We start from the raw sequence: 20824 nt of genomic DNA, 5'->3' as shown, positions 1-20824 counted from the left end.
TGTTATAGCTTGGAAAACATGTGTATGCACAAATAGTTTCTACTGGCTACCTCCATAAGTAGAGCACAAACCTTGGTTGATATGACATTAAACTGTTGGATGACAAAAACCAATAACTGGGATCCGTTGGAACAAGAAACTTCAACTTGTAATGCACATTCGCCATCAATTGATAATATGCCTGAGCATTAGGTTTATGTAAATTATATCATTAGGTATAATTTTTTGCTTACAAACATGCTCTGAACTGAGATGTGTCCATCTGCCTACAACACCAAGATCCATAGAGCAGACAGGCCAGAAGAAATAAGATTGAACTTTTTCCGGAGAAAAGAAAATGAATTGCGCTAAGTTGCAATGATATGTTGATGGGACAAACTATTCATGACAAGTATCTCAAATATCCCAAATGTTAGTGTAGTTACACGTATTTCTTAGACCGTTGTTTATATGTTTGTAATGTGATATGTTAAGATATCGCAATTGTGGGTTGCATATTTTTCACGTGTAAGTTTAATTTGCATGTTCGACCATTAGCATCACAATACTTATATATAGCACATAATCTTTGTGAATAGAGGTATGCTAAAAGCTAAGAAGAGGGCCTATATCTTTGTGAATGCATCCATGTAGCTAGGCGATTAACGGAGAGTCGGGTAGAAGCATGTTGATGATATAGAATAGTGACAAGTATACCGTTTATTTAACAACAGTGCATAGTTAGCATGTATAATAGTCTTATACTGTAATATATATATTATCTTACTTTTGTTGACATCTTTTGAGAAATTTAGTCACAACCATTCAAGAGCTTGTTCTGTAACTTTGTATGCAGATGTCAAAGAAAAAAATCCTTGTTGTGGTGTGTGCATTATGATTATCCTTATACAGTGGGCACAACTACTTGCTGTCCGGATAAGCTTACTCCTTAATACTACTCTACATTTAGGAATGCAGTGAGTATGTGGTGTTTTTTTTCTGATGTGCAGAGTGGTGCAGTTGGATAGTTGTTCAAGATAATTTTGCCTGAAGTTTTGATATATATTTATATTTTGATATAATGTGATCTGCCCAAAAAATAGACAAATATGAAAATTATATGGTCATTGGATGATCTGGTTAATTGCCATTCAAAGACATGAGATCAAAAAAATATTTCCTTGATGTCCACTTTTAATGAGCTAATAATAATTATCTTTTGGCCTTGTTTTAGTTGAACCGTGCATTGCGCATTGCATTCGAGGTTATTAATTGTTTGGGATGAACATTCAATTTCTTTTCATGTCATTTCTTGATGATTAGTTCCATTGACACAAATATTTTTTTAGGGGACAACAAAATTCAACCAGACACACACTAGGTTTTTTTAGGGGACTTGCTCTGCTGAACAACCAAACACACACTAGCTAGGGGACTCGCTCTGCTGAACAATCCGCTCTTTCATCACTGCAAGAAAGGAAGTCATGAGGCACTCTCTCGTGGTTGAGAAGAGACAAGCATTCTACATGCCTGCAATAGTTTCAACCCACAAGACATGAGGTCCATGTCATTGAAGCTGCAAGCAAGCATTTAACATGCAAACAAGCATTCCACATTGCCTGCAATAGCCCACAAGACATTAGGTACATGTCATTGAAGCTGCAAGCAAGCATTTCACATGCCTGCAATAGTTTCAACCCACAAGACACGAGCTCTCAAGGCCGCCGCCCCCAACATCTATTGCTCAAACAAACCTTGCACACTCAACCAGTATCGCTGGAGTAGTCGCCCGAGATGCCACTGCAGAGATGTGCGTTGCACGTGCATGCTTACTAGTTTAATTCAAATTCTTGATTATGTGTTTATTTCGTATAACTTAAAAATGCATCAATTATGAAATTTAAAGTATTGAAGGTACTGCTAAAGCAATAAATTAACATCGTGTTCTACTGAAAAGCATCATTACATGAATACAAGGTTTATCAAGATAAGAGAACAAAAGAATGCTGAACCTTGAAACTTGGATGAACAACTATCTTTGAAATCTTGTATGAGCAACTATCCTCAAAATAGTTCTATCTGAAACAATCAAAGAAATGCATGGTTGATTGATGATTTGAGAACAAATACATGATAGATGGACAAATGTCATCAGGGTAATTACAAAAGGAGAGAAAAATACGATCTGCCAACAACAGCTAGACGAGCTACAATACGTCATCAATTGATGAATAATGAATAGATCGATGATTCAATGGAGATTTGATGCACAAAGTCAGGACTGTCCTGTAGATCTTCCCTGGCGACCTGATAGCGTAACTACCGTAGTACTTCCCTCGTCCCAAAATTCTTATCTTAGATTTGTCTAGATACGTATGTATCTAACACTAAAACGTGACTAGATACATCCCTCGTACATCAGGGACGATCCAGCGGGCAGATAAGCTGGGCCTATTTCATCCTAACTTGAAACTGTGATTTGGTGGGGGGGGGGGGGGGGGTAGGAATTTGGGGGCCCTGGGCGGTTGCCCACTTTGGCCCCCCTTGTCGACGGCCCTGCCTAGTGGAATCCCTAGGAGCAAGAAATAAAACTCACTACCGATGATCGTCATAGATCGCCACATGGATATTTGATTGGCTCATCTATGTCGTCGCCAACCATTCTAGATTCCACACACAATATGGCACCACTATCTCCATGCAAGCGACGCTAGCTAGTGACATCATATTCGGTGCTAATGAAAATCCCCTTCTCTCGCAAGTCACAACAACATGAGAAGTTCATCAGCAACAATCGTGGCATCAGTAAAAGGAGAAGACCTAATAAAAAAATGAAGGGCGCTACAAGCACCGATGCAGGAAGTAAGCTAGCGACTCGGCGGACATGGTGTCAGCAGCGGTGGACGCTTGCGGTGGCGCCGCGGTCTAGGGCGTGAGTGGCGGCGGTAGCGAGTGGCTCATGGGTTTGTGGGTTTTGTGACACGGGCGGGCTGCGTGCCTAGCATTTCCCAATAATCTGACTTTTATTTTGCCAATCAGATGAAAACCGTGTGAAATAAAAAACCGAAAGGGATGGAAAATAGGTGAAAGGCTCACAAGATGGTGTACGTGGCGATGGTCGGATGAATAGGTCGGAATAAAATTTGACGCAAGATGAAACCTTACGTATTTTTAAGTAGTAGATAGAGAAGCTGCACTACATTGTTTGTTAAAGTTTTCACTTATGGGTACTAGACTGCTTGTCAATGGTAAATGGTATTATTGATGGGTCTTATTTTTCTTGGTAGTGGTGAATCACTAGGAAAGATGTTTTTCATGTAGTGAATTTGGATGGGATTGGGAGCGGGGTGCTCTTTCACTCCAGTACAAACCTACAAAATTTGAACTAAAACATATGCATTTGTGTGCTAAAACATATGTGTGATGTGTACTATTTTTATGGAGCACCTAAATCCCCATCTACTGAATCTCTATCCGGCGGTGGCGAGACGAGGAGAGGCAGTGGAAGGTAGCGGCGGCGGCTAGGGTTCCTCCCCCGAGCCCTCTGTGTTTCCATTTGGCTTTTAGTTTTGTTTTTTCTCGGCTACCACACTTGGGAAACATGCATGCACTTAGGCGTTTTCTTCTGCTTACAATGACGTGCACTTACGTGTGCCCGTTCGAGAGTGAAAACATGCATCCACATTGAGTAATGCTCGTCATGGTATTGCCTATGTCCAGACGTTAGAAATGAATTAGTCAAGCATGGAGTCCTTGACCATGGAGACTAGTATAGGAGCTCACATTAGATTAGATCAATGAGATCAATCACAAAAAATCATATTTAGGCATAAATGTGAAATTATTTCACAACATATCCGCGTGGTGTCTGGTGTGTCTACAACTCCAGAAAAAAATATAGCAAGCTCATTCTGCGATGTCTCCCATTCCTAGTGCGCTCTTCATACTTTTGTGGATTTTCCATCTCTTCCCTCTCGTATTCATCGTTCTCTTCCATCCTACTTTGTTGTTCCGACAGATAGAAGACCGGGAAATTGTTGGATGGACCTAGGAACAAATTTGTCTGCTCACACATACTGTATAAGCGTAAGGGGTAGAAGTTGGTTGGGGGAATTTGTTCACTGATATTTCACGCCAGTCTGGAATAATAAATCGTGTAGTAAAGATTCCGGTGCTTGTTTGATCCCATCACATGTGCACACAATGTGGCATTGAAAATGCTTGCTACCTTTCGGGCAGCTTCGCAGTCATGCACGAGTAAGAACGAGCTCTTGTACTCTAGTATGGAACCCATAAAACTTGGACCAAAACGATTTGTGTGCTAGAGCATATGTGTAATGCGTGCTTTTTTTATAGAGCACATAAATCTTCGGTGTGGATTTTTAAACTTGGGTCTACATGAACTAGATTTAGCACAAAAAGAATGAAAACATAAATTATTTTGATTATCTTTTTGCAACAAACATGGTCTAGTGTTATACTCGCGTATAAAGTTTCGCGACAAAATAACTTATGGGGACTTCTTAGCAAAGCAAATTGCAGCTATGTAAATGTGTATAGGTTCATTCGCAAAAAAAAAAACGTGTATAGGTTATGTAAGTATTAATTTGTTTTATTTCTGTCCAGAATATGCCACGGAACTCTTTTTCTCGTGAAACTTTATACATGAGTATAACAGTAGACCATATTTGTTGCAAAAAGTATCTGACTTTTTTTACTATTTTATTATTTTTTTCTTTTCAGTTCGGACACATATGCACGCATGTTTACGGTTGTATTTTCACATAAATCTTCAGCTACAAAAGATCTTGTTCTAGGGAATCTCCCTTATCTTCTAGAAGGTGGGCCCCATGGCTCAAAACACAAAGCGTCCTGGTGGGACCCTCTACATCTGATCACAACAACTAACATGCAGGGCATGACCATGAAGCAAGCAAAGGACTTGACGCCGTACGTTAGTTGTTGAGGTGGCATTTCCATCCATCCTTAGCCATATAAAACTAGTGCAAACCACTAGAAGGGCTTCCATCCCGCTTTTTATAGATAAAATACCAACATAATACACGGACGAAGGATATATGATGATGAGAAGCAGAACATAGAAAAACAAAAACTGGGTTCCACGGCCATGCCCTCGAGAGGGAAACGGCGCAATCCATTGTTGTTGCCGCGTTCGATGGAATGAACAAAGATTTTCACCTGAAACCGTAATAGGACAGTGAAATTACGACAACGTCATCAAGAGAAGAGCGGTGGCGCCGTCATCATCGGCGTCAACGCAAAGCTTTCGTCTGGTTGCTTTCCCATGCCGCGAAGGAGCAACACAGTCAGCCGGCATGACGAAGCCGAGACCTCTAAAATTAGATCTAGACCCCTTCCCAGCAAAACAGAGAAGGTGCCAAAGTCATCAACCGTCACACCTCTCGTCGTCCACATGATGAAGAAGCACAGCCACCACCGCCACCTTGATACCAGCCGGAGAGCATACCGAGTAGCCCGCCACCCAAGGCCCATCGCCCTGGCATCTCACTCTGAACCTCTCACTGACGTCAAAACACGCAAACGCCACCGACCGGCTCCTCTCCCAATGAATGAAGGATATACCAAATCTTACGCGTAGCAAGACTGATGGGTCTAAGAGTTTAAAAAAATAAAACTGATCGGTCTAACCAATGGAAGTAATGTCGTCTGTGTTAATAGCTTAGTAGTAGAACTTAATAAAAAACTAACTAAATTCAAAAATAACTACTCCCTTCGTTTCAAGTTACTCGCGCAGAAATGGATGTATCTAGAACTAAAATACATCTAGATACATCCATACCTGCGACAAGTAATTCGGAATGAAGGAAGTATGAACAAAGAAATCACATTCTAGGAGTAGGAAGTTGAAAACTGTACTACATCCTTGCTGGATGTAGATCAGATCAGTATTGGCAGGCTAGAGTGATGATGCCGTTCTAGAAGGCAGGGCCCACAGCGACGGCGCCACAGAACCGGCCGATCCAATGTGCGACACCAACGGAAATCCATTCCCGCCTTCCTTCTAGACGACAGTCGACACTCGACAGTGACGTCCCATCCCCAACCTAAGTGAGTGATCGATGTCATGTCCCCACCTCCCCGCCACCTACATCCAAACCTATCCCGAAACGCTGGCATGCATGAGCCCTTCATAATCACAAGCTTCAGCTCCCCTCGCGCTCCAAGTTGAAGCGTTGAACTCCCAGCCCACTCGATCCCCCAACTCGCAACTCGACCCCGACCAAGCCGAACATCTAGCCAATGGCGGGAGCAGTGCCTCTGGCGCCGCCGATGGTGGCCGCGGCGAGGCCGGCGGCGGGCTCGCTCTACGAAGCGCTGCGCGTGGGCCGCGCGGCGACGCAGGTGGAGATCAGGACCGCGTACCGCTCCATGGCCAAGCGCCTCCACCCCGACGTCGCCTCCTGCGGCCGCGGGGGTCCCGAGGCGTTCCTGGAGATCCGGAGGGCGTACGAGACGCTGTCCGACCCGGCCGCCAGGGCGCGCTACGACAGCTCGCTCGGGGTGTTCCGCGGCGGGGGCGCCGGCGGCGTGATGCGGGTGCGGAGGTGGGAGACGGACCAGTGCTGGTGATTCAGGCCATGATCTCCCAACTCCCATGAACGTGGATGAGCTGTGTTGGTGTCCTCGGCGTAGTTAGTGCTGTTTATTGGAAAGATTGTGGTGTGGGCCCAGCCGTCGGTCCCTCTATGCAGCCGGCCCCACTTTTTGGTCCTTTTTTTTGCGGAGCCACTTTTTGGTCCTGGTGGTGTAGCTTTTGTAAATATATATTCAAGCTTGCTACTACTGTTCAGCTGCTTTTCTCTCAATATATTTTGGCTTCAGGTGTTTTAGAATCCCAGACTCGAAATAGACTGTGCGCTGGCTTTCGTTCTATGCCCTGTCTTACAGAAGATTGTTTTCGAAAATCTTGTAAATCTGACGTTAAGAGACCATGCTACGTTTTAACAGGTATAAATCGGTATTTTCTTTCCATTTCAGGCACAGTTCAGAATACAGATTTCCAGTGAAAGAATAACTTCCCGCAGAAAAAATGTGATAGTAACTGATAAGCCTTCGGTGTCAAAAAGAGATGGACGTTCCCTGGGTTGCCAGGCCAGGAAACAAGGATTCCTGATTCCAACACGAGCAAACCCAAAGTACTACACGACCGACATTTTTGCATCCTGACCTACTCCCTTCATCCTGACCTACTCACTTGTCATTAAAATGGATAAAAAGAGATGTATTTAGAATACATTTTTTTTTATTCATTTTGATGAAAAGTATTTTCAAACGAAGGGAGTATTACTTATTTCGTCCCATAATATAAGAGTGTTTCTGACACTAATACGTCTTATGTACTGCTCCATGCGTTTCATAATATAAGAATGTTTTCAACACTAACTAGATTACACTGTCCTGTGTAGATCAGACGTTAGCACGGCCCTTCTTTCTTCCATTGGCCGACACAGAACCAGCGCGCTGAGGACGCATCAAAACTTTCGCATGTTCCAACTCCAACTCTCTCCGAAAAATAAACAAACTGACATCGTCGGTGCCGCGGCAGCTCCATGGTTCACACCAGAACGTTTAAACTGCCATCGTCGGCGCCAGGATTCACACACGACACTGGCACGGTGGCCACAAACATCTCAACGCATGTGCAAGGAATGCAAGTAACGAGCTAAAGCGCTCCACCAAACAAGGTGGTAGGCGCCATAAGTACGGACACGAACATAACCAATTTACAACACCTTCTAGGTAGGGGTATGGTATCACTGCCACATTGCCGGTTCAAGAGCCACTTCTCAAAATTCCCTCTGTACACGGGCTCACAAATAGATCATATGGTGGTTCAAACTTACAGCGGCTACAGAATGCGCCCTATCATCTCACTTGTGGGTCATCATCACCGAGTTGATTACATGCATCATTAGGCGGATGTTGTTCGCTTCCAGTGGGCTGGTTCCTGGTACCGACTGTTGGCGGGCCAAGACGCCATAGACTTGCTCAAATATTGGCCTCACATGCGCTGCAATCATCTGATGGGTTGGTTGGATTGCCATGGCGACCGCTGTCATCCATTGAAGCTTCAGAGGTGTGTCGTTGGCTATGTCGCATGCCAGTTGCTGGAAAAGGGCCAGAAGGACCCCTTGGTTCAGAGGAACGGGGTTCAGTCTACACAGACCTTGCAAATCAACCTGCCAGAAAGGGTATCAGGTATCCACACTTACACATATATGCTAGTTAAAAGGTTGCATAGCCTGATCAAAGTGTTTCTCCGTGGTGTAACGAAAGCATGGGTTCATGAGATGAACTAACTATGAGATGCAAGTTTGTATGTCTCTATACATCTCTTGATTTGCTCAAGAAAATGGGGAACAGGCCAACTACTTAAAAAAATTAAGTGTGGCCAATACCTGAGAGCACAACCAAGATACCATGGAGACGTCACTTCTTTGAAGAGCCATCGTAAACGCCTCATCAAACTTTTGCTCAGATAATAGTCTGGTTAGCTCCTTCATCGGGTCCAGTGGAACATCAGCCTAAAACAGCAATTACAACCAGTAAACCAAATGCTTGATGTTTTCATTATTCAGAAAACACACAAATGAACTGTGGTGGGGTGGGGGGTTAAGACTATATCCCACGTATTCAATCGTACAGAAGGCCAAGGATGGAAACAGTCTGATAGAGCAAATAGGTAGACCACTAGAGTGGAAAATTTAGTATTTAGTACCTCAGGGAGATTGGGTATTGGTCCGTTGATGGGCTGCAAAGCACTAGTATTATGTGATATTGGGTTCCCTGATGCAACTAGTGCCAAAAGCTTGCGCTGACCATCAAGTAACTCTGATGTAAGACCCTGGGTAATTGATGATGCTGAATTGATTGTTTCCTGAAAAAAATCAAATGAGAAAGAAAGTATGAGCATTACTCAGCATATGGGAAAACTGTATAATATATCCAGCTTGTGTCTTCATATTTATGGCCTCTGGCACTGCATGTAATAAGAACAAAATGAAAGACTTGCAAGCCTTACCCTTAAAGTCTGTGCCAATGGACTATGTGCTGCTGCGACCTGCTGCTGGATAGCAGTACCATGCTCAGACATGCCCTTCTGGAATGCACCATCCACTTGCTCAAACATTGTCTTACAAGATTGTTCAAATGCTGGGATAATTGATGACTCAAAGCTTGACCGTAAAGCATCCTGCAGGGCCCAAATTAAGAAGCAATATATCAATGCTGACAAAATGATCATCCATGGTAATAACCCAATCCAGATATGTAGTGAGTTGCTTGGTGACCCAATGGAATCTCATTTTGTATGTACAGTTATAGAAGTTGGGGTTGGATATGCAAGATTTTGTTTGGTTGCCAAAATAGTAAATTACAAGGTGCTTGGCTGACTAAATTAGCATGGTACAGTATTTGGAGTGAATTGATGTGTGCCTACGAGATATGCCCATGCTACATGGCACTATGCGACAAATCTGCTCACAAAATACAATGTTTCATTATCTTATTCTTATACATCACCTACCCATATGATCTTCCTAAAGAACACCTAAAAACAACTCCAACGTGCACAATCCCATGCAAGGATAGGTTCGTTCCAGCAGCCATTCAATTCTAAATATGTAATGCATACGAAACATAATAACTGTGAAAAAACAAATCAAGTTGGCACAAACAAATCATGCTTACAATGTTCCATTTGAAATTAAGAGCTTTGCTGCTAATGATCTACAAGGACTATATACGCGCCAAAGATACATACCTGAAGTGCCTGCTTGGCAGATGTATGGAACTGTGTTTGGATCTGCTTAGCAACAGTAGCTTCAAGTTTCGTACTTATGGACTTATCCAGCTGATTTGCAACCTTTTCCCCAAGAACTTTCTGAAACGGAAAAATTGATGAGAAATATGAGGGAAATCACAATATAGGGAACAACAAGAATAGCCCCAACCTGAAGCGAATCCGAAACAGCAGAAGACAAGGACTTCTCAATGATAGGTGTTGTTGTTCTTGCAATGGTGGGTCCCAACAACGATATTTCTCTCTTTAATGATTTCTCCAGTATAGCAGGAATGTCCTTGTTTACAGAAGTTGTGATTAGAGTAGAAATCTGCTGCATTCGCTCTCTTTCAACCTTTTCATGCCTTGCATTTTCCTCCTGGATACGAGCCCACATGGCATCAACATTAGCCTTTATGGACTTCTCAATATTACGCCCGAGTGATGTCTCGATCCTTTTGCCCTCCTTTGCAATAGGAGCAGACACAATTGCGTTCAGCTGCTTTTGCATGTCAGTATGCATTGCCATAAGCTGCAATGGCACAGGCATTGTCAATATCGTAATGCCTTGTATCAGAACTAAAATTTAAGACTGTCTTTGTGCAAGATAAATTATGTCATGCTTCCATGGCATCAAGTAACAAAAAATACTTTCATATTATGGAACAACATGAACACAAGAATATTTCAGAAATTATAGAAAACTAGGACAGTGCAATCAAGATTAGAGGTTAATATGATGCACAGTCGCTTGCTTGGAAACTAATCCCTCAATTCCAAATTACTTGGAAGTTCTAGCTTTGCCCTAAGTCAAAAATTTTAAAATTTCACCAAGACTACAGAAAAAATATACGAGCATCTACAGCACCAATTAGTTTCATTAAATTTGCCTTAAAATATATTTCATACTCTATATATTTGACTTTGTAAATATTAGCACATTTTTCTATATACTTGGTCAAACTTAATAAAGTTACTTAGGACGAAGCTAGAACTTCAATTAATTTGGAAGGGAGGGAGTAGAATTTTCACCATACAACCAGGATGTTTTACAACATTTTTTTTGCGGGTGATTTACAACATTAACTGTATGCTGCTGTATTCAAGCAACATGCATTGGCATTGTCCAAAGGCATTTTAACAAGCAGTTAGAGAGCAGCAGTCCTCAGAAGTAGATCACCCCATGATCTATTTCCAACTCTAAAGTTCAATATGCGGATCAGGAATGATGCGCAATGCACAATCACAGGTTAGAATCTCAATTTCAGGCTTATTACTTATTCCGGCTCACATGAAAGAACTGGCATTTCCTTTTACGTAATGGTGAGTGACAATTTCATTCTTTTAACTAAACAAAAGCCAAGCTGACACCTAAGTTACAGCTGTTTTAATTACTTCAACCATCAAAACAAAGGGGATGAACTGATAAATCGGCTATAAATTTTGATCAACCACAACTCAATTTATCTAACAAATGTTCATGTTTAACTGGGCTGCAGTCTTAGCACATTTTCTAGCAACTATTTCGATGTAAATCATTTGAAGTCTACCAGCACCGAATAATGTCAGACAAGTTTCAGCACTAAGGGAGAGAAACTTCTATTGAATCACCTGTTGCAATGTTCCTTGAATGGCAGCTACTTGCGGGACAGAATCAATGGCAGGGTTTGTATTGCTTGGATGTTCATGTGATGAATCAGTAGAGTTGAAGGTGCTTGTAAGAGGAGACATCTGCCCAGACACCTGAGGATGCAGAACTTTCTCCTCTTTGGTAGCTGAGGGTAACTGCAAGTTCCTTGACGAAGAGCCATTGATGTTTTCAGTAGCTTCAGCTGTTCTTCTTGGAAGATTTCCATCCCGAGCACCAGAATGTTGTTTCAGAAGTGTGGGGTCTGATCTCTGTGAATCTTCCACACTGTACTTGTCAGTTGTTACCGAGCGTTCACTAATTGTCTCTACAGTTTGCTCTGAAGACATGTTAAGTCTCTCCATTTTCTCTTGAACAATTTGGGTCTCCTTAACATCCTCAAATCCAATATTTTGATCTGCTTTTTTCTCAGCCACAAGTTTTGACTCCATTTCTACATTCTGTGGGCTGCCATTAGCAGTCGATTCAGCAGATGGGAGCACACCTGAAATAATTTCAGATGGGGTAATCAAGTGTGTGGCATTCACTCCGACCTTAAACGTGGGATGAGGATCTGAAACTGTACCATCAACCTGGCCACCTCTTGGCTCTTCATTCCCAAAGCAATCCTTCCTATCAAATGCTCCTTGCCCACTTGTACCATCAGAATCCATCCTTTTCTTTGAATAATCAAAAGATGACTTGTCCCCATCATGATCACCAAGAGATGGGCCTCTTGAAGCTTCTCTTCTCAAGACAGCTTCTGCATAAGATCCAGCATTATCCATGTTTGATGAAGGAGTTGGGGATGAAACATGAGTAGCAGTATCAGCTTCTGTGTACACAGACAATGGGGATGAAATTTTAATACCAACATCAAGAGTGTGAATTAACTGAAGCAATAGGGTGTTAAGTTACTATTGTGTTACCTGTTCCCTGATGATCACTCAGTGGTTTAGTTTCTGTTGATGACTCCACTGATGCCACTTCTAGAGGTCTCTCATATACATGGGAAATAGCCAGATCCCTACCAAGCCCAGCGTTATCAGCTGTAGGAGGCAAACAGAGTAATAACTCCAATCCATACTGCTGGATAGCCATTGTCTGGACACAATAGACTTGTACTACATGTTCACCATCAGGCTGGCTTTCATGTGTTCCCGTCAGACTTAAAATAGGCATTGCAACTGTGAAATCTGCTATATAGTCCAGACGAGTAGAAGCAGGATCTGGACCATACTCAACATGGATAGCATATATAGCGTTCTTTTTGGCATTCGCAAGCAAAATAAGGCTAGCTTGTGGCAACACTGCTACTTGGTTGAAAAATGCTTCCTCAAACCTATTTTCCAGAGAACTCACAAGTTCCAGAGTTTGAGTGCATCTCCAAGTCTCAGATTCACTTGGCAACAACCAACCTTCCTTATCAGAGGAAGCCCAGATTTTTACTTCTCGGTTGAGAGGCCCCTGCGATATTTCACAAAAGTTAACACCATGAAAGAATTATGCTAAATGAAGGCATATGAAAGATTAATTTCCAAGTTTGCAAGAGTGTCCATGCATTGTTTATCATAATGACATACTGATAACAGGAAAACCTATGCAAACTATAATTAGGAAACAGTGATCAATTCTGCACTATTTAACTCCAGTTTTCAGGCACTGCCATGATGTTTAAGCATGGTGAGACTTCAATCAATCCTATATGAACTGGGCAACTGTGTTGTGGTTATTCATTGTTTACAGAATAACATGCTGCTGAGGGTGATTAAAGATGACAGCAAATATAGTTAGAATGTGAAAAGGTAGAAGAATGCATACCGCTGTAACGAGATTTATATGATTTGGTTGCTCTGGTGCTGTAAGGAAAGAAACCGAATAAACAGCTTTACCATCATGCGGTTTCATCACAGATAAAGGCACTGTCCTGCGATCATCCCAGATTTTTACCTGCCAAAATAAACAGTACACATCATAAACTGCATCTACAGATTCAGAGAGTATCTTTTGGTCACATGGTGCCAACAAAAGAACAGGTAGGTTATTCCCAGATCACCCATCACAAAAGAAGAAACTTCTACGAGAATGGCATTTTTGCCCATGTCTAGCAGGATAACAAAAAATTAACTGAACTAAGATCAGCAGTCCTAGCATGCATTAGTTGCATACAGCTCACAGTGGAGCTGGACAGCATATTCAAACATTTTAGACACTATAAATTAAATCGAAACAAATCTGAACTTGAATGTGCAATGGAACTGAAGCTTAAGCGGGATGTTCAGGATCATTTGCTTTGCCAACCATTTATTTCCTGTGCTATTGCCTATCATGAAGTATAGGTTTCCTAACCAATAACAGGATATCTTGTACAAACCGTGCCATCTTTTGATGCTGAAGCCAGACGGGTAGTCATCCATTGAGATAAGGACAGATCTGTGACATCCCCGTCATGTTTACCAACCAAGTGCACACCATCAATGAGCTTATCAAGTGAACATTTAAGAGGCTCTTCTTTACTGAAGTCTCTTCCTCTTCCCACTTTTGTTGTGTCTATTTTTAAGACACAGTTCCCTATTCCAACAAACAGAATTTCCTGCAAGATGAGTGCATAAATCATTAACAGAAAACCAGTCAAGACACCAAAAGCGACAGGTGGTATAGATGAGGCTCTACTTGCTTATGGGAGTGCCAACATATTCTCGGATGGTAAGTTCCAGCATCTCCTACTATCTGGATGGCCATTTCAATCTTTCCTGTGATTTGTGGTTTATTTTCCTCATCGGGTCCCTCGTCAATCTTCCATACATATATACGCCCATCTACGCTTGCACTGTCAAGAAGAAAAACAAAATATTAATTGTGTGTGAAAGAGAAGGATTAGTGATGAAACCAGCTATGGTGTGTAATAACTGGAGGGCACTACACCCTTCTGTCAGGTGAGCACCATCCGATAAAATGATGGCACAGTAGCAAAGGTACCCAACAGAGCTACCCTAAAATTATAAGAAAAGGCATCCAGAAGGTCCCATATATCGATAGAAGTACCTTGCTAAACGATGGACATCTTCTGCAAAGAAAGCCATGTCCGTCACCCTCTGCAGCAAACAAAATAAGGCCACGCTAAATATAATAAAGAATTGTACCTTCATGCGAACTAAAATCAACATTACCTCGTGAAACAAGACAAATACAGAACTAAGAAAAAATTGGCGCTGAAAATCAGATATGTACAGCTCATATTATATAAGTACGATAACCGATGACAAATGGACCCCGTCAGTATGAGAAAGAAGAATTAATTCCAGTGGACTATAAATATGACTAGTCATTAATAACCTGAACCTGGCTTATGCAGCAAGCATATTAGCTATTCCCTTTGGATTTCTGCTGCACGTAGCACCATATTATTTCACTTGACAACATAACCTTCCAATAAATATTCCACCCATATTTAGTTAATAGTTAGTAGTCAAGACCTCAGACTGGAATATGACTGTCATCATATGCAATATAAGAGTCCAGATTTGCTGCCCCCAGTACGTAGGGAACAACACTAGATCCAGCATGAGTTCGTACTTTGAGATTGCATGTTTTGTGTATATACACCATGCAACACTTCACTTTTTCAGGTGAACTAAGGCTGCTCATAGCGGGGAGTAACTTAGACTAGTGTCATGCATATGACACTAGTCTTTGTTACTACCTTCATAGTGCAAAGTAACATACAAGTAGTATCATAGATGATTGCATTTATTACATTATAGACTCATTTTGCTTTGGTTTGCGTTATGTTACAATAACATATTATGTTACTCCAAACACATCTCTCCTCATTAACTAGATGCCACATAAGCAAACTTGTCTTGGAATGCGCTATGTTACTTGCTAAGTTACTCCCACTATGACCAGCCTAATCTGTATCTAGTTTATACCAATCAATTTCCATGCATCCCATCATTGGAAATGAATTTATGATTGAGGCATAGTCTACACCATAGCATCACACCATTTCCTCGCCACACAAATTAATGCTTATAGGGAGCTCATGCATAGAGCAACAAGTCTGCACTAACATCACGGGCTCCAACAAGGCACTTGAGCATATAAACTACTCAACAGCAAAAGGTTATTGGTACGATCAGTCTACAGAAGACATACCTGTGTGTGCCCACGAAGGAGCGAGCGGAGTGCGGTGTTGATGTTGAGCACGCGGATGTTGCCAAGCTTGAGGCCGTACACGATGTACGTTCGGTTTACAGCGATCTGCCGGCCCAGCACCAACCCCGGGTCCGAGGTGTACTTGGTGATGGGCGTCACTTCCAGCTGCGGTGGCTGCGCCTCCCCTGGCAGCCGCGAGTCCACGTCGTGCACGGCCCTGTCCCCCGGTCCCAGCAGCCTGCCCCGGGGCATCTTGCTGCTTGTGCTTGTCATCCTCGCCGGCGGTGCTGACGGCATCCCTGGCAGCGGCGCCACCGGGCCGCCAGAGAACTCCGATGACGTAGGCGGCATGGACACCACGGACTCGAGGTGGGTGGGCGCGGTGTTGCCCAGCAGCTGCATGAGCCGAGCTCCCGGATTGGGGCCGGGGTTGGAGTTAGGGATAGGGTTTCCAGTGGGGTTAGGGTTCGCGAAGGCGGCGACGGGGAGGTGGACGGCGTTGGGATCGGTGGGGTAGTTGAGGTACGGGTTGCGGTGGAAGGGCGGGGTGGCGGGCGGGTAGGAGTAGGGGCCCGGCGGCCCGGTGGCCATCGGCGCGCCGGGCGGGCCGCCCGGGAAGATGCCAGCGGGGGTCGGCACGGTTGTGGGGTGGTTAGGGTTTGGGGGAGGCTTGAAGAGCCTGCTGAGCTCGAAGGGGACGTTGGGGTTGGGATTAGGGTTTCCGGAGGGCGACGCCATGGGAGGCCGCTCGAGGGCGAGGTGGATCTGTAGTTGCAGTGGGGTTGAGATGAGTTAGGGGATGGAGGAGGAAGACGTAGAGGAGGGAGGAGGCAGAGGAGGAAGACAGAGGATGCTCCCCTGGTTTTTGCGGTTTGAGGATTTTGGGAGCAACGGCAGCTGTCACTGCCACCTCTTATGACTAAAGCTTGTACGTGCAATGCACGTCTCAGTTAATATATGTACTTACTCGAACACTATGAATACTTTAAAATTTAAATTATTCATGGAACAATATAGCTAATCGATTCAAGTAGAGGGGAACATTTATAGTTACCAATCATATACCTACACATTTTTTTCTTGGGCGACTTATTCAAAAAATCCATAATCAGTGAAAATCTGCAAACTTGCTATGTAGAGTATTGGATCGGCAGCGAATGGTGGCATATCACATGTATGGTTCTGACCATCCACTTGAGCTTGTTTTGTAGATAACCCCTCTCAAAATTATAGGCAAATTGTTGGCTATGTCTTGGGACTGTCCGTTTTCGTTTCTACTCTATAGGAGCTGTTGAAGGGAGACAACGCAGTCGAAGGGGGGCGCCGCAGGAAGCTGGTGCGGCCAGCACCAATGCTGCATGGAGCTAAGTCGCCCCATCTTGTAACGTCACGGGAAGATGCCATAGAGGAGTTGGGCGAGCAGGTCGCCGACGCGAGCTAACGGCGCTGCTGCCCCGACGCGACAATTGTGGCTCTGCCCCCGCAGAAGGATCCGCTTTACCCTAGATGATTGTTTCGTAACCTTCATGTGTCAATATCTCAACACGTTATAGCTGCACTGAATTTTCTACTGTAGTTCTTTCGAGCTGGTGCAAGCTTCTAAGCTTGGAGATCTCCTGAATTTGTATGCACCAAGCTATTTTGATTTATTAAAAGTGACAATCAAAATGCATTTTGGTGGAGTCTTTTCACAGCTTCCGTTTGGAGCGAAACATAAAGATAGAGAGAAGCTAAATCTTTCATCTTGCAAAGAGAGGATTCAGACAAATTAAACTACCTTTATTTTGATAAAGTAAACTTTGACAGTGTAATGAAGTTCTTTCATGTTGAAAATTTAACAATGCCTGTGTCTCTCCCGAGAGAATGTTGAAGCTCTAGACAACATTACAAGTGTTAAGTTTCAACTAATAATAATCAAAAGGAACAAGTTGGAAGCTCAAGAAATTCACATATGTTTATAATTAATTGCATTTGACTTGAATTGATAAATCACATATAGAATTCAAAATGATAATACATGAATTTCCTCGTCTTCTTCCATAGAAAAATAACTATGGGATCCTAAATTTACAGTCCAGATGCCTTTTATGTCTTCTAAGAAAAAACTAAACAACCGAAAATCAACATTTCAAAATAAAATATCCATTCTAAATAATCTATCAGTGGCATCAGCTACATAATGTGCTGTGAATTATACTTACATGAAAAAATGTGTGACATATTTAAATAAATTATTTTTTTAAAGCTATATGAACCCAACTAAAAGAACACGATAACTGGTGTAGCATGAATCTTTGTTTAGTCCCATACAAGACTATTTTTCAAAGGCTTTGGTAAGAATGCTTGATATTTCCCTTTGTAAGAAGAAGAAACTTGCAACTTCATGCGTCCAGCACACATATGAAATACACCCCTGAGCCAGTTCAAAAACAAGACTACTGTGTAGTCTGAGAAAATATTTTTCAAAATAGTCGCTTACAAAATCATCATCTAATGTTGACAAGAAGCATCTGCAGCAGCCATCTCAATCCCTTGTATTTATCTATTTAGAAGGACAAGGGCAGCAATAGATTGGATCATGGGTTTTGCAAAGCTGAAATTTCAGCAAATCTTTGCATTTTTCGTGTTTCAGAGAGAAGAATAATAAATGATATGTAGGTTAAAGGAAGAAATTGTATTGTAGGTGACCAAAAAACAACATTCTTTTGCTCTGTACTAAGAAAATACTAATCAAGCAAACAATGGTAGAATTTATCATCAAGTCTTTAATTGGATCGATCCACTATCCATAAGCAAGACATACCCAAGTATGGAGTGAAAACCAGTGAGAAAAATGTGAGTGCAAGCATTAGCCATAGGCCTCCTTGTTCTTGCTTTTGCACCTTTGCAAATTCAACACCACAATCACAACACTCTATATTCAGTATGAATAAGTGTAATTTTGAAACAACAAGAGCAAATTTTACCGGCTATAAATTGCTTCCATCATGTGACCATGTAGCCTCGCACGAGCATGATATATGTCACTTGAACAGCTGGAACCGAAGGGGGGAAATATTTGAAATCAGAACCCCAAGGACGGCAAGAACCAACATTTGATAGGAAGACAACCCATTTTTACCCCACAAGGTATGTGAAGAAAAACATACTTCTCCATGTTGGATTTGTGCTGCGCTATGGCCGCGCTGGCGAACACCAAAGAAAAATGAAGTTATACCTTGCCTTTCTGAGAGAGTTTGTGAAGACCTGTAAGAGATGACACCTAATGCTATAATTTAGAAACAAACCGGTATAAGGCACTACATGCTGACATTCTGTCGAAGAGGCAGTGTTGACCATCATACTACTTGCTTTCTGAACTACTGAAAATTTAAGCAAAAGTATAAAGGAACCAAAGAGGCAATCGGATTTCCCTAGATTGGTTCATCCACGAATGTAATATTATGTGCTATAAAAACAGAAAAATAGAAATGGCTGTCTTTTCATTCCTACAGAAATGGTACTAAAATTATCGGGCTTGTTGTCAACACCAGATAAAATCCATGTGCTACATGTTCCCGTTACCTGGCTTATTGTCAACACCAGACTAAAACTGTACAAAGACGTATGCTTATAGGTGTAGTTTCTCAGAAGAATGGCTCATCACGTAAAAGCGGAATAATTTATACAGTTGTACATATGAGTACATTGCATTGACTATACTTTATTCTGTCACATCACATTCTTTTTTAGGAACAGATAAGAACAAACTTGCTTGCTTACATCAGACCTGCAGCTTCCTTGGCGGCAAACAGTAAATTGTTTCAACCTTCAGTGTACAACAACCAACAGTCACACTCTTGAATCCAGGAAAGCTAGGTGAGTAAGTAGGTGATTAAGAAACATAAAGTACAAAAGAAATACATTCAGTTTTTCTGTTGCACGAGAAAAAAAAGAAAAAACAGAGAAGCAATATAGCTATTCTCGCGTTGCTGATCTGAAAAGATAGAACCCACATTTCTTCAGTGTTTAACATGGAGACGACAAACATGTGAATTAGCCGTTTTTCACATCTAATCCATGTTGCCCATTCAAAAATTTAGGATTGAATAAATGATGTATACAACTACCACTGGACTGAGAAGGCAAGTATTATAGATTTTTTTGTGCAGGCAAATGTTCAAGAGCTCGGAAGATAGAACAATGTTAGCACTCAAAAGCCCAGAGATATGAAATATTAGAACATAAGCATTCAAAGAAAGTGGCTCACCTGGCATAAAATTCACAAACATCTGCTATGAAGCCTGCATATTGTACCTACTTCCTGTGTAGAAGAAATAGAACAGTTTGATATGAGGGAAACTTTCTATGAAAATATTCACATGATATGTTTACAAAAATCACGTGGCCACAATAAATCTCAGCTTTCTTACATTACCAAGAATAGTGTTAAATCAATGCTTCAGTAGTAATTCACTCAAAAATAACATATATAGAAATAACATGAGGGAGAGGAGTTTATCCTTCACTACGTCATATAGATCACCTTGATTCACCTCACCTGCAACCTGCTTGGATTTCATATCAAACACCCTTGTCAACATGACACATAAAAGATCTTCAGAAACAACATGAGAGAGAAAGAGAGAGAGAGAGAGAGAGAGAGGTGGTTAAGTTAGCAAATGGTAATAAGAAGGGTAAATCATGAACCAAAAATCAATGTAGAAAAAAAACTGCAGCAACACCAATCGTTTAGTCAACTTTGTATCCAATTAGGAGCCATATTAAACAATAGAATAAACAAAAAAGGAACTCAGGAATCCTATTTACCTCCGTATTGGGAGAGTTGAGGATGAAGCATGAGGGGGAGACCCTGTGATGGCAAGTGGCGGGGCAGCGAGGAGGCAAAACGGGGCAGAGGGATCGTCACGTCGACGCAGCTCTCGCCGCGGCCGTCGCGAAGACGCTCACCGACAGCCATCGGGTAGGCTAGCGAGACGATGAGCGCGTGAGGGAGGATGTCTTCCGGGTCGTTCTGCATCCCCTGCCGGCTGCTTTCTGCCGCCCCTCCCAAAGAATCCTCGGCCGTCAGTGCCTTTGGGAGGAGGCCATCGGGGGACGGCGACAGAGTGGAGCAGCGGGCGGAGGATCAGCGGCGACGAAGGCTGAGTTGTGCGGGGGCAGTGGCGGAGGCCAAGCGGAGCGGGCGGTGGTGGGCTATTGGTCCGGCGGGGGAGTGGAGGAGCGTGCGTGCGGGG

The 20824-nt window shown here is 42.5% G+C and overlaps 2 protein-coding genes across 3 annotated transcripts; one reads left to right on the top strand and one right to left on the bottom strand.

Moving 5' to 3' along the window:
• The first annotated feature begins 6104 nt into the window (after window positions 1-6104).
• LOC125519933 (Chaperone DnaJ-domain superfamily protein) lies at window positions 6105-6811 on the top strand. The gene has a single exon (XM_048684710.2). The coding sequence runs from the start codon at window positions 6262-6264 to the stop codon at window positions 6589-6591; it is 330 nt and encodes a 109-aa protein (XP_048540667.1). The 5' UTR covers window positions 6105-6261; the 3' UTR covers window positions 6592-6811.
• An 851-nt stretch (window positions 6812-7662) lies between these two features.
• On the bottom strand, window positions 7663-16484 carry LOC125519932 (enhancer of mRNA-decapping protein 4). 2 transcript variants are annotated; one of them, XM_048684709.2, is made up of 14 exons: window positions 15588-16484; window positions 14475-14524; window positions 14103-14259; window positions 13804-14022; window positions 13251-13379; window positions 12359-12896; window positions 12016-12264; window positions 11414-11934; window positions 9975-10334; window positions 9785-9904; window positions 9044-9214; window positions 8741-8899; window positions 8421-8546; window positions 7663-8201 (listed from the first exon to the last, which is right to left on the bottom strand). In XM_048684709.2, the coding sequence occupies exons 1-14, from the start codon at window positions 16323-16325 to the stop codon at window positions 7893-7895; spliced, it is 3846 nt and encodes a 1281-aa protein (XP_048540666.1). In that variant the 5' UTR covers window positions 16326-16484; the 3' UTR covers window positions 7663-7892. The 2 variants fall into 2 exon arrangements, with proteins under 2 accessions (XP_048540666.1, XP_048540665.1); XM_048684708.2 differs by having other exon boundaries at window positions 11414-12264.
• Window positions 16485-20824: the final 4340 nt, after the last annotated feature.

This window comes from Triticum urartu, chromosome 7A (assembly GCF_056163025.1).
Source record: "Triticum urartu cultivar PI428250 chromosome 7A, HENAU_Tu73, whole genome shotgun sequence".
Lineage (NCBI taxonomy): Eukaryota > Viridiplantae > Streptophyta > Magnoliopsida > Poales > Poaceae > Triticum > Triticum urartu.
This window is presented reverse-complemented; position numbering and strand designations above follow the sequence as displayed.

What these genes read in the sequence shown, in the direction of transcription:
- LOC125519933 (XM_048684710.2), top strand. Translation starts at nt 6,262, where the DNA reads ATGGCGGGAGCAGTGCCTCTGGCGCCGCCGATGGTGGCCGCGGCGAGG.
- LOC125519932 (XM_048684708.2), bottom strand. Translation starts at nt 16,325, where the DNA reads ATGGCGTCGCCCTCCGGAAACCCTAATCCCAACCCCAACGTCCCCTTC. An exon ending in ATATAAATCTCGTTACAGCG is followed by an intron (nt 12,897 to 13,250) that starts GTATGCATTCTT and finishes GAAATATCGCAG; the next exon opens with GGGCCTCTCAACCGAGAAGT. An exon ending in CAATACCCAATCTCCCTGAG is followed by an intron (nt 8,547 to 8,740) that starts GTACTAAATACT and finishes TTGCTGTTTTAG; the next exon opens with GCTGATGTTCCACTGGACCC.